Source organism: Desmodus rotundus, unplaced genomic scaffold, assembly GCF_022682495.2.
Source record: "Desmodus rotundus isolate HL8 unplaced genomic scaffold, HLdesRot8A.1 manual_scaffold_156, whole genome shotgun sequence".
NCBI classification, from domain to species: domain Eukaryota; kingdom Metazoa; phylum Chordata; class Mammalia; order Chiroptera; family Phyllostomidae; genus Desmodus; species Desmodus rotundus.
In genome coordinates this window covers 138,378-152,379 of record NW_026527210.1, presented here as the reverse complement: position 1 = coordinate 152,379, position 14,002 = coordinate 138,378, and the positions used below count along the sequence as shown (strand labels likewise).

Genomic DNA, 14,002 nt, shown 5'->3' with positions numbered 1-14,002 from the left:
GCAGAAAGAGGACTCAGTGTTGTCTTTCAGTGGGCGCTTCAGCCCTGACTGAAATCACCCTGCCCACTTGGAAAATAAGGTTTCGGCCTCTTTTCTGCCTTGGGGGGATCATTCAGTTTCCACTATTTTTTGCAAACCCTGATGATACCAGGAGATTTCTGCTCTTATTTAAGAATGCCCCTCACCTTTGCAAAGCATCAGAAGCACGAATTAATGTGGATAAAGTGCTCCACACAGGGTGGGCAGCTCTAAATATGGCTACTGGGATAGCAACATGGCAGGGTGGAAGGTGAGCAGGTTCTGGAGCCAGAGGGACCTAGATGCCAGTCTTGACTCTGCCACTTAATGACTCTGATGTTGGGCAAGTTACTCTGGCTCTGAGCTTCAATTTCCTCATTTGTAGAACTCAAGGTAAGAGCCAAGAGCTCTCCCAGGACTGCTGTGGAGGATTAATGCCAGTGAGGTGCTCAGCATAGGCCTGGCATCCAGTGAACTATTTCTAGCACTCAACTTTTTGCCTCTGTCTAGTGAGCCCAAGCACCCTTTTACAGATAATGAAACTAAGGCTGGAATTTTGGCCTTCTTACACTTCTGCCAGTGGAGAAGAGCAGGCACCCAGTGAGCCAGCAGGGTGTGTTTCTGGTAAGGGAGGGTGGGTGCTTTCAGGGCCCACTGGAGGCTTTTCCTGCTGAGGGAGGCAGGAAATGTCTTCCCCCACTCTTATCCAGGCATCACTCAAGGTACCTGTTCAGGCTTGTCCAGCCCAGAACAGGGTGGGGGCAGGTGGGGCTGGTAGGAGCAAAGGTCACCCCTATGGTCCCCCTAACCCCCGGCTGGCTTGTTTTCCCAGGAACAGCAGGGAAGTAAAAAACCTTGTTTTCAGCCAGGATGAGCCAGGCCAGAAAGTGAACTTTGGATTCCTTAGCAGGCTCAGATGGGGCCAGCCAGCTAAAGCCAGTAGATGGGGGATGGGGGATGGGGGGAATAAAAGGCATTTCAGGAAGTGCCCTCATCTTTTCTGAGGTCTAGGAAGGTAAGGGCCTTGCCAAAGTTGACACAGCCAATTCATAGAGGCTCAGGGCCATTGCCTTCTCAGCATTTCCTGGCTGCCTCCCCACCTCCTTCCTTTCAATCACTCCACAGATGTGTTTGTTTATCAGACACCACTGGGTGACTGGCTCTGGGAGCACAAGAATGAATAGGTGGTTTGAATGAATAAGAGGTTTAAGAAGTATAGAGACTTGAGGGACTCACCCCAGGAAGCCATGAACTGTGCCTAGGGTCTTTTTTTATCTTTCATATAACCCAATGCTGCCTGACTGAGGGGACCTTGAGGTCTGGCCACTGCATCATTTCTTCCTGATCTCTGTTCTCATACTCTTCCATTTACTTGGTTCTACCCACACTGGCCTTTGAGCTCCTGGGTCATAGTCAGCTCTTTGCTGCCTTAGAGTCTTTGCACATGCTGTTCCCCTTGCCTGGAACCTGGCCTACTCGCTCAGAGTTTGCCTCCTGGCTTAAATGTCACCTCCTCAGAGATGCCTTCCCTGAATTCCCTATCAATAGTAGGTCTCTCCTACTATTTCATTTCATTTCGATCCATTCCCCCATAGCACTCACAACATTTTATATTTATACTTTTTACCTTTTTAAGTGTCTGTTTCCTCACTAATCTGCAGGCTCCATAAAACTAGGTAAAAACACATCCCCGTGTTTCCTGCTGAGTTTTGTGTAAATCAAAAGCTAGCAAAGTTTGTTACAACTTGCGAGGCTTTAATCCTGACCTTATATGTGGATCTCCTTTCTTTGTGCCTCAGTTTCCCTATCTGTAAAATGGGGAGAGGTCTACTGCCTCTTTGAAGGGGGCTGTAAAATTATGCCTTCAAAGTGATTGCTTTGGAGGTGGTGCCAGAGAGATTCCATGAATTCTGGAAAAGGCTAAAACAAGCCTTTTGCTTCTTCTTTGAGCACCTCTCTAGGTAAGCTTGGGTTCCACCCCAACTCTAATCTGGTGATAGGTAAGTATGCCCTCTGCTGGCCGGGGCAGGATTTAAACCCTGGGAAGTGGGGAGAACCATGTGGCTCAGGGAGATAGTTCCGAGAGGAGTAAATGGAAGGGAGTAAAACAGAAGGGTCTATATTGAACAGATTATTAGAAGCTAAAAGATTGTGTTTTAGTGCTGTGCTTGCAATACACAGGGCAGGACAATTTGCGGTGCGGTTGATTGTTCTGTCTCTTGGATTTCAGTTCACTTGGTATGTCCCAGAACGCTGATCAACAACTTCAGCGGACCCGGGCGAGGAGTGCCCTGGGAAATGTAGTTAATAGGCGTGCTTTCCGCGCCGTAGCCTGGTGCCCTCAGAGGAGAGGGGACTCCATTTCCCAAGGTTCCTCGGATGCTGGGGGTGCGGAAAGCCGCCGTGGCGTCGGGCTCCGGGCGAGCCGGGGGTGGGGGCTGCGAGGTGAGGCTTTTCGGCCTCGGGGGAGCGTCCGTGCGGCCTGGTACAGGTCAGGTCTGCGTGAAGACGTCGCTGCCGCCGCCCCCGTCCCACCCCAGTCCTGGTCCGACCCACCCCGCCGCGCACCATGGGCTCCATCCTGAGCCGCCGCATCGCGGGCGTGGAGGACATCGACATTCAGGCGAACTCGGCCTATCGCTACCCTCCGAAGTCCGGTGAGCGGCCGGTCCGGGCGCGGACGGCGAGGCGCGGTCTTGGCGGTAGGCGGGGCGGGCAAGACGCGCCCACGCGGGGCCCTCGGTGCAGGGGTGGGGTGGGGGCTCTCCTGGGTCCCCCGCCCTTCCTGCTGTCTGCCAGCCCGGAGCTCCGCGCCCCCTCGACCCGGATTCCGGGGTTTGTGGGGAGCCCCAGGCTGACCGCCTTGTCCAGGCTGGGTGACCTTGGGTCAGTCACTTCGTCTCTGAATGCTTCAGCTCCCTGTTTGCACACTGGGGAGACCCTCGGGAAATTCCTAGGGCCTTAGGGCAGGGATGAGGTTCTGGGCGCGACGCTGGCGAGGGCTTAGCACGGTGCCCAGCGCTTCGCTTGTCCTTACAAAGTGGTCATTGTCATAAAGATTGACATCACACCATGGCCGGTTTTGGCTTTCTTTGGTGGCTGGGTCTTCAGAAACTCTCCATCTCATATGGACAAGAGGCTTAGTTAGCTCTATTGTGACCTCCTGGCGCTTGTGCATGGTGGAGGGAGTGGGATTGGGCCCTACGAGATGATTACACTCCGTGGGGAAGAGACTGGGAATCTTGCTGGAGAACAGGAGAAGGGTTGGAGGGGACCTCTGGGTTCTCTGGTCCCTTTTTTTTTTTGGTGGCGTGAGACTTGAACCACCAGGGAGGAAGTGACTTTCCCAAGGTCTCAGAGCTGGATGGAAGCACTTCTGGGACCAAGAGATCAACTCTCTGATGAGTTGTTCCTTCTCTGTTCTCTTGTGTCTAATGAGTGTGGTCTGGACCCAGGACTTTAGCTCTAGTTCCTCACCTGGTCCATCTCTTTATCTGGTTATTTACCATGGCAAGGAGAGAAGGAAGAGGACCGGGAGTTTGGACATCATGGAGACTTTCCGATTGGGTCCTCTATTCTTGGCTTCTGAAGCATCTGATCTGATGTGTCTTCTAGACCCCACAGTTGGCCTGTGGGCATCCACCAGGCAGGTTTCCTCTGAGTGTGGTTCAGGACCACCTGCTTCCACCAGTGGGGGAGCTCGTAAAACATGCAGTTCCCAGCCCCTTCCTCAGACCTGCTGGGGGCTTAGGAACCTGCATTTAAATCCCATTCCCCAAGTGAGTCTGATGTTCACTTCAGTTTAAGAACTGCTCTGTCTTGGTTTTGGAAGGTGAAGGAAGTGGTGTGTCTGGGGCTACTGGAAGTAAAGGGGGGTGGGGATGGTTTTAGGGCAGCTGAACCACGATGCAGTCAGAACTGGGCAGAAAGTACTGTTGCCTATTAGTCAGGGAGTTCTCCATGACTGCTTGAGTCCTAGACACAAGGGCAGGGCAGGGCACCCCAGCCTGGTACAGGGATCCTCTGGAGGCTGTGTGAGCTGACTTCTCCAGATCTGATGGAGCAATTGTTTGAAGTCATTTTCTCCCATCACTGATGTTCTTTTAGCTTGTCTTTAGCTGAGTGACCTTAGGCAAGTTGCTTAGCCCCCTGGGTCAGTTTTCTCTTCTGTAAAATGGGCTGATCCTTGTAATCAGAAAGTGCCTGGTACCTAAGAAGTCCTGGAAAAGTATTCGGCTCTATAAGGGCTTAAGAAGGAAATTAGGTGACCATTTCAGACCGTAATAGCACTTAGCAGTGGTATGGTGGAGATATTAAAGTGTTTAATGTGGCACCTTGTATCACCTGGATGTCCCTTCATTTGCACCTTTGGACAAAACAAATACAAGGCATTTACAGCACCATTTTGGGGTTCTGGGTGGCAGACCTTGCTAATCAGTCAGGACACTGTTTCCCTCTGAGCCTGGACTTGGTTTCAGAATCCTCTAATAAGCACCCAGTCAGCCATGACTAGTAGTTTGGGGCTGCACCCAGGTGAATGCCATGGGCCACCTTGGTTTTGCTGCCAGTGACAGCAGTGTTTTGGGGCTGTCCTTTCAAAAGGCTCTCCTTTTTGCTTTCTTGTCCCTTGCTTAGGGAGGGTCAGGCAGAGGCAGACGAGACCTTAGCAGTACAGGGGGGTGTGAGATGATTTTAGCCGTGCCGTGTCAGAGCTTTCAGTTGTTTTTATGAGAAAGTGACTATCTTTTCAGGTCTCTGCCGATTTAGTTGATTATATGGAGGAGAAAGAATCCTTGAGTGCTAATATTTTTTATTTTTATTCTATTTTGCTTTTTTTAAAGATTTTATTTATTTTCTGGGGAGGGAGGGAGGAAGAGTGGGAGAGAAACATCCATTGGTTGCCTCTTGAACACCCCCAACTGCAGACCTGGCCCACAACCTAAGCATGTGCTCTGACTGGGAATTGAACTGGCAACCTTTCAGTTTGCAGGACTCTGCCCAATCCACTGAGCCACACCACACCAGTCAGGGGTTATTTTATTTTTTAATTGATTTTTAGAGAGACGGGGGAGATCAACTTGTTGTTCCACTTATTTATGCGATCATTTATGTGATTCTTTTATGTTCCTGACCAGGGATTGAACCCACAACCTTGGCATATCGAGATGATGCTCTAACCAACTGAGCTACCTACCAGGGCAGGTGTTAATATTTTTAAACACCTCTAACACTGTCCAGTTTTTTACACAGCTTTATGTACTTATTTATTATTAAAGATTTTATTTATTTACTTCTAGAGAGATGGAATGGTGGGAGAAAGGGAGAGAAGCATCAATGTGTGAGAGATACATTGATTGGTTGCCTCTCACAGGCCCCCAACCCAGGCGTGTGCCCTGACCAGGAACCCAACTGGTGCCCTTTCAGTTCACAGGCGGCGCTTAGTCCACTGAGCCACACCAACCAGGGCCTCCCCAGCTTTATTTACATAAGATTGACATATAACATTGTGCAGCTTTAAGGTATACAGTGTGATGCTTTGCAATATGTGTATATCGGGAAATGTTTACCACAAGTTAACACCTTCATCACCTCAGTTACTTTGTGTGTGTGTGTGTGGTGGGAACTTTAAAGATCTCCTGCCTCATTTTCTTTTTTTTCTGGGATTTTTGGCATGTACTCCAACAGTACTTTGCTTGAATTTGGTAACATTTGGGCACATAACATTGTTTTCATTGTATTTATCTTTTAACAACTTCATTGAGGTAAAATTAGAACTAATCTGCTGTAAACATACGATTAGGTGACTTTTAGTGAATTTATGGCGTGCGATTCCTTAAACCGCAGTCAGGTTTAGACATTTACATTGCCTCCCGCAGTTTCCTCGCGCCTCTTTGCGGTCAGTCCCTACTCCCACTCCATCCCTAATCTGCTTTCTGTCTTTAAAATTTGCCCTTTTTGGACATTAGACATGAACAGAATCATGCCACATGTAGTCTTGTTTTGTGTCTGGCTTCATCCGTGTCGTAGCATGTGTGTACTTCACTATAGAGATGAAGTGTATTTTATCTATTCACCGGGTAATGAACTTTTGGGTTGTTTCTCCGCTTTGGCTATTAACGAATAATGCCGCTGCGAACGTTCGTGAGCAGTCGTGTGGCCCTGTTTGTTTCTCTCAGGTGGGTACCTAGGAGTGGAACTGCTGGGTCATAGGGCAACTCTGTGTAACCTTTTGAGGAACTGCCAGAGTTTTCCATAGTATCTGCTCCATTTTACATTTGTTCCCACCAGCACCGGGGGAGGGCTCCGACTTCTCCATGTCCTTGTCAGCACCCGTTATTGTCTGTCTTTTTAGTTCTAGCCATCCTAGGGGGTGTGACGTGATGATGGCTTCGATTGGCATTTCCCCATGGCTGACGATGGAGCATATTTCCATGTGCTTAATGGCCATTTGTATAGCTTGTGTATGTGTCCATGAAGTGTCTGTTTTAGTCTTTTTTTTCTTCAGTTTTTAAAAATTGGATTGTTTGTCTTACTGAGTTGTAAGAGTTCTTTATTCTGGATGCAGTGATTCATTTCCTTTATCAGCTTTGTGATTTGCAGATATTTTTTCCCAGTCTGTGGCATGTCTTTTTATTTTCATAATGGTGTCTTTTGAGGAGCAAAAGTTTTAAATCTTGGGGAAGTTCAATTTTTTTTTTTTTTTACTGTGCAATGAATCCTTTATTAACAGGATTTGAACAGGTTCAGCTATATTGAAACTGGTAATTTCTAGACTTAAACTGGGACGAATGGCTAGAATGCGGAGTAGTGGCCATCACTGGGCACTGTGAATGCAAAACTGAAGAATTAACAGCCACCCCGTAGACGGAGGACCCGGTGCAGGGTGGACTCTTGCTGGGTGTTGTAGTCGGAAAGAGCGCGGCCATCTTCCAGGGGCATGCCTGCACAGATGAGCGTCTGCTGGTGGGGGCAGGGGGTGAGGGTGGGGAAGGATGGGGGGGTGCCTTCTTTACCCTGGGTCTTGGCCTCTACTTTCTCGATGGTGTCACTGGGCCCACCTCCAGGGAGATGGTCTGGCCGGTCAGGGTCTTCATGGAGATTTGCATTTTGACCTGTTAGCAATTGCGAAAAATCCAGTCATGTTGAGTCGCTTCAGTGATAGCACATCACTGCTTAACAGTGTCAGTCGCTTCTTGAAGTTCAATTTTTAAATTAAACAAAAAAAATTATTTTATTTTTAGAGAGGGGAAGGGAGGGAGAGAGGGAGAGAGATATCAATGTGTGGTTGCCTCTGGAGCCCCCCCCTACTGGGGACCTGGCCTGCAACCCAGGCATGTGCCCTGACTTGGAATTGAACTGGCGATCCTTTGGTTAGCAGGTGGGTGCTCAATCCACTGAGATAAACCAGCCAGGGTGATTTTAAAATTTTTTTTAGTGGTTAATGTTTTGGGGGTTATACCTAAGAGATCTTTGCCCAGCCCAAGGTCTCAAAGGTCTCATTTTTTTTCCCCCTAGAAGTTCAGTAGTTTCAGTTCATACATTTAGGTCGCTGATCCATTTGGAGTTAGTTTTTTTCTTGTATGGTTGAGGTAAAGATCTATGGTCATTTATTTGCATATGGATATTATTTCAACATGTTTTGTTGAAAAGGCAATTCTTTTCCCATCAACTTGCCTTTGCACTTTTGTCAAAAATCAGTTGACCATAAAAGTGAGAGTTTATTTTTGCACTTCTTTGCCCCATCATATGGCCAGCCGGTTCCCAGCCAAGGTTCAAAGCAGATGTTAGGACACTACATTCAAGCACTGAAAGAGAAGGTTGTGTCCTTCGTCCATGGGGCGAGAGCCTGGAGTGCAGTAGGTACACGTATGGAGGGCCTCGTCGTGGGTGGCTGCTGCCACAGCTGCTCCTCCTACTGCTATTGTTACTGTCAGTTGTGTCTCAGAGCATACCTGCTGCTCTGTCCTGGTGTTTAAGGGAGGTCATGTTGGGAAGATCCCCCCAGAGAAATGTCAGAAGGAGGACTGATCAGCCCTGTGACCCACCAGCCCCGGGTAGGGGGGCCATGCCCCAGATCTAAACCTTTTGTACATAATCAGGTATGTGCCCTTTCAGAGCATTTCACCTCCATTATCTTATTGGAGCTTTGCCATGTCCTTGTGACACCAGACGTTTGTCCTCTTTGGCAGAAGAACCAGAAATCAGATTGAGCCCTTTGTCGCACAGCACCCGGGCCTGGTGCACAACAGGCATTTAATAAATGCTTGTGCAAATTTTTTATTGCAGAAAGCGACCCCCATGTTCCTAGTGTGCAAACTGCTCAGACGGGGCTGTGTCTTTTATCCCATAGGGTGTCGGGAGGGGGCCGAGAACGCCTGGGTCTGCCACTACGCGATGGAGGGGCCCAAGGTGGACGTGAGGGGGCTTGTGATATGTGCTTCTCTGTTGAGGTGGTCTAGGAACGTCTGTTTGACCACACTCCATGTTGGTGTCGGTTTACTCTTTTCAGAGCAGGGCCTTGCCAACTCTGATTTATTTGGTCCTGAAGGAAAGAATCAAGGCAGGTGTTCTAAGTGTGGGAGGATGCTCTGTGTCACCAAGGGTGTCTTTTGTCACTGGGGGCATTCCGGTTCCATGAGCTGTCGCTTTCCAGAGGGAGTGAACTTGTGCTCCGAGACCAGTGCAATGGTGGCAGGGCTAGGGGGTGGGAAGAGGGGCTCCACTTGCACACAATTTGCACATGGTGGGGGGGGGTTACCTCCCCACTCAAAGACTTGCGCCAGCGTTGCTGCCGACAGCACATTTCGCCTTTCCCAGGTGTCACCTGTGTGGGTCACGGGAGAATCGGTTCTGTGCCCCTGTTCGTGTCACCTTGATTTTGAGTTTGTGTTGTAGAGCTGTGTAAATGAGCTGTATTCCCCAAGCTTCAGTTGTTATATTTCAGGTTAAAACAACAACAAAAGAGCAGCAACAAAAAACTTCTACGTTGGCCACGGGGGATAGGCACCTTGGAACCTGCTTTCCTGAAGCAGCAGCAGAGGGTGGCTTGGGTGGAGAAGCCTGCCATTGGCACTTGGGCCCTGCGGCCCCCTGGGCTGAGATTTGTCAGGTCTTGATGTTGGAGTGTTGCCTGTCTTCGGGGTTTTGAGAAGACCCCAGAGCCCTGCGTGTTTGTCTCTGAGGTCCCTTATTCTGTTCCGGTCCATGCATGTGTCAGGGGACCTTTCATAGTTTCTCTGGGAATTGGTGAGAAATTGTCACTTGTGACTCCAATAACCTGGCTCTATGGCGGCTCCTGCCAGCTTTGCCCTGCCTGGGCTTTGTCGAACTTTCACATCACCCCTGCCATGTTTCATGCTGACAGGTAACAGAATCTTTCTTGGCCCTTTGAAATTGTGCTCTGCAAAGGCCCTCACAGCCTGGCAGTTGAAGACAGCCTCAGTTGGGTTGGTCTGGCCAGATGGCCAAGGGGCCTTTCATCCCATGCCACAACAGTGGCTGCTGCCCTTCCATAGTCTGCCGTGGCATTAAGGGCCTGGCTGCCTAGCATAAAAGGGGCATGTGTGTGTGTATGTGTGTGCGTGTTTTCTTCCTCATAGTTGGGGTGGCCTTTTACTGTTTTCACAACACACCCTCCCACAAGCATGGCGGGGTATAGTGGGAGGAGCACTGGATTCCAAGTTCAGGGCCATTAGCTTGCTCTTGGGCCCCAGGCTCCCCAGCTCACCAGGTTAACCTCTGGTCACCCAGGCCTCTTTCAGTCTCAACTCTGCAAGTGCACGTGGGCCGGTAGAGTGGGACCTGGCTCGGAAGTTTCCTGGAAAATGTCCTGTACTTCCTGGTTGACTCTGGTGGGCAGTGACCACTGCCACTTCCTTCTCCTCTCAAACGCAATGCTGCCCAAGCCAGGTACACGAATAGGACCATGTTGCATTTGGCGTTTGCTGTGTGTGTTTCTCTTGGGCGTGTACAGTCATCCAGCCTCACACTTCTGTGTTGTCCTGTAAAATGAAGGGTGGGTGGTATCGGATACACCACTCCTGTAACGCCTGCTCAGGGACTTAATAACTAACCGTTGAATTGTTCAGTTCCACCAACTGTTCCCGTGTCTGCCCAGCTCCTTGGAGCTGGGAGGAACCAGGCTCAGCCCCAGCTTGTGACACCAGTACAGACTCTGAGAAGGAGTGAGGCCCAGTACCTCTGCTGTTTGCAGGAAAGGTAGCATGGTGGAACAGCCTGGGAGAGGAACCACTTGCTGTTTAACAGGAAATCTGTGGGCTTGCTTTCTCACAGAGCTAGGAGGACACAAGAGCCTTGAAGAATGGCTCTGACATTGGAACATCTGTCCACCTGTGTCTTAAAGGAGGTCTAAGGCCCAAGAGAAAGAACACCATTTTCCCAGGCCTTTCATCCTATTGACTTGGGCCCTCCCCCCTTGGCCCTGGGTGCCCGTGGGTAAACCTCCCAAGGTGGGCAGACCATCATGCTGGCTCCACCCTGGAATCCTCTTTTGTTACCTGCAGCTTTCTGCTGTCCAGTTCTCCTGCCCCCCGGGAACTCATGGTCACTGATGTCCATGAGTGACCATACTCCCCAGGGAGCCTTTAGTGGCAGTGGAAAGAAGGACTTTTAACAAGTTCAGTGCTTTAAAAAGTGAGTGTGTATGATTACATATATGTTTAAACTCAGTGTGACACACAGAGAAAATGTACAGATCATAAGCGTACATCCTGACAAATGATCGTGAAGTGAAGGTGTTGAAGAGGTAGAATGGCAGCAGTCCCCAAAGCCCCCGGTGCCCTTTCACAGCCTTCCTCCCTGGGGAATCTCCTCCTGACCTCACTGGAGGTGGAGGTGAGTTTTACCTGTTTTTGAACTCGACATAAACAGAAGTGGACACTTTCTAACCCCTCCACATTTGATGATGAGAGGCCTTGGCGTACGTTGCATGGGGAAGTCGCTGGTTTCTTTGCTGCATGATCTTCCAGGTGGTGCCCCTGTGTGTTCACCCATTCACGTGGAGGGGTGTTGGGGAGTTCCTGGATTGGGCTCTCATGGAAAATGCTGCAGTGGACCCTCTTGTGACTGGCTTTGATGCCCATGAGTCTGATTTCTTTGGGTCTGGGTTTTTTTTTTCCCTTTTTTTTTTTCTCTTTGGGTCTATTTTGTCCCCCTGCCTCCCTGAGTTTGTTAATTGTTGTAAAATACACATAACATAGCAATAACGATCTTAACCATTTCTAAGTGCTCGGCCCAGTGGTATCACCTGCGTTTACATTGTTGTGCAGCCATCATCACCTTTGCCCCCATGACTCATTTCATCGTGTGAAACTGAAACTCTGTCCCCATTAAACACTAACTCCTCATTCCCCTCTTCCCAGCCCCTGGCAACCACCACTGTCTTTTCTGACTCTGATTTTGACTGCTCTAAGTCAGCTGCTCGCCTCTTTGAGTCCACTTTCATACCTGGGAGTGGGCGCGGGGGCCCTGTGGTGCGTGTGTGGAATCAGCAGGTTTTACAGTTCTGTGGAGTGATTGAACCAACGCGCACCCCCTTGGGCTGAGCATCCCGAGTTCTGTTGGCTCTGCATTCTCCCCAACACTGGGTAGTATCAGGGGGGTGTTTATTTGTTGATTTGGTTTTTTAATTTTAGCCAGGGATATCTCATTGTAGTTGTAATTTACGTTTCCCTGATGACCAAGGAGGTTCAGTACTTCTTGTTTGTAAATTGCCATTCATGTCTCTTCCTCCTCTTGTGAGGGACCTGGTGAAATCTTTTGCATATTTTTGACATTGGATTGGCTCTTTTTTTTTCTCCCTGATTTGAAGGAGTTCTTTCTTACATGCTTTTTATTACATTTTGAATTCTTTGGAAATTGGCTGTTGCTATGGTGTTTATGGAAATTAGCTTAAGTAGGAAATGGAATGCATTGGAAGCGCGGGGGGAGGTGTCCTCTGGAACCCAAGGGTGGATAATCAAGGAGTGGAAAGGTCAAACCAAAGAGCCCATTCTGCTCTGGCCTCAGCATCATACTTCAGTGACAGTGTAAAGCCCGCTGCCACCTACTGGGGGCCCTCAAGAACCAAGGCCTGTGGTCGCTGGGTCCAGTTCCACAGTCCAGTTCCACGGGGGAGAATCTGGTTATCGGCCCAGCACAGTCAGGTACCCACCTTGGCCTGCCATCTGTGTCTAGGTGGAGAGACCTAGGCTCTGGTAGGTGGGGCCCACCGTTGTGGGTGGTGGAGGCTGTTTCCAGAAAAGGAGTATAAGCTGGGGAGGATCGCTTCTCCACCCCAAGAAGGGGCTACAACAAATTACGGGAACCCAGAGAGCCAGAATCTTTGCTTGGTGTTCCTTCCTTGCTGGGGGCTGAGAGCTTTTGAAATCGTTAGCCTGTACTAAGTAGGCTTTCACACTAGAAGAGCCTGGGAGGCAGACGCTTATCACGTCTTTTCCCCTGGGCAGGGCTCCCTTTATCCTCAGGACATCCCCAGCTGTCCTCTTACTTTCAGTCTGCAGCCAGGGTACTTCACTGAGGCCTCCCATGTTACAGACGGGACACTGAGACCCAGGGAGGTTATGGGCGCCCAGTCACTGGCCCTGAGTGTGGCAGACAGGGAAGTGCTGTTGTGTGCACATGTGTGACAGTCGTGAGCAGGAGATTAGAGGTGGGTGTCACCCCCGTGGAGTCGTCTCTTCTCTGTTTGGGAAGAGGCTCACAGGCTGTGGGGCTGTTGGCCTCCCATCTGGCAGGGGGTATTTTCGAGGGCCTAAAGATGCTTCCCTGAGATCTGTACTCTCCGGGACCGTGATGTTCCGATGTCCTGGTGGTCGTGCCCAGCTGGGGCTCAGTGGAAGGAGATTTCATGGATTTCAGGATGCTGGATCCGAAAAACATCTGTTCTGTTACAGAATGAGAAAATTTTCAGCCAATGGGATCAGTGAGCTATTCCTAGCCTTCACAGATGCCTTCGTGCCTTTCCTGCTCCCCTCCCCTGGAGGGGGAGTGAAGACTGGGCAGCTGAGCGAAGTCCATGCCAGTGTCCCAGGTTTCAGGGCCAGTTGTGTTTCTTAGGAGGGGCAGTGGAATTTGTCGTTGTTAATGTCATGGTTTACCTGGCAGGGATAATTGTGGTATAAAATAAAAGATATATATTTGGTCTTCATCCGTTTTTGGCACAGAGCTTCTAAAATCCTTGAAGTTCCCTAAATGATGAATGGTAAAAGTGAAACAGGTGTTTTTGATATTTATAATACTTTTCCATTGCATCTGAGTTCATGTCAATGAGATGGTTTTTGGAAAGCACCTGAGAATTGGGGCTGGTTGCCAGGGAAGCCAACTGCGTGTGAGGGCTGGAGGCGAGATGATTGCCAGGGGCCAGTGATTTAATCACTCATGCCCATGTAATGAAGTTTCTGTAGAAACCCAAAAGGGAAGGGTTTGGAGAGCTCTAGGTTGGTGAGCACACTGAGCACACGTGTGCTTGGAGGGTGGCACACGGAGAGGGAGCATGGAAGCTCCTCATAGCTCGCCCTGTGCATCTCTCATCTGGCCGCTCCTGGGTCGTGTCCTTTTTCTAATAAACTGACAGTCTGGAGGTGAACTATTTTCCCGAGTTCTGTGAGCCTCTCTAGCACGTTAATGAACCTGAGAGGGAAGTCATGGGAGCCTCTGATCTTTAGACCCTCGGTCAGAAGAATAGGCGACAGCCTGGTCTTGTGGTTGGCATCTGAGGGGGGGGGCAGTCGTATGGGACTTAAGCTGTGGGATCTGACACTATTGCGGGTACATAGTGGCATAATTGAGCTAAATGTGTAGGCCACCCAGTCGGCATCTGCTGAGAATTGGAGATTTACTTGTGGTGTTGCAGAAAAACTCACTGCATTTGCGTAGTTGAGAATACAGGCTCTTGGGTCAACGTGGGTTTTCAGTGAGGATGCCACCTCTCACTGGTGTGTGGCTTGAGCTAGTTACTGTACTG

The 14,002-nt window shown here is 49.7% G+C and overlaps 1 protein-coding gene across 3 annotated transcripts in view; it reads left to right on the top strand.

The window, feature by feature from the left end:
• Positions 1-2,400: 2,400 nt before the first annotated feature.
• Positions 2,401-14,002, top strand: part of MGRN1 (mahogunin ring finger 1) — a 47,311-nt gene continuing 35,709 nt past the window's right edge. For all 3 annotated transcript variants that reach the window (XM_024553331.3, XM_024553330.3, XM_045189845.2), the window contains exon 1: positions 2,401-2,675. In XM_024553331.3, the coding sequence (XP_024409099.1) occupies positions 2,588-2,675 (88 nt within the window). In that variant the 5' untranslated portion in view covers positions 2,401-2,587. The remainder of the gene's footprint in view (positions 2,676-14,002) is intronic.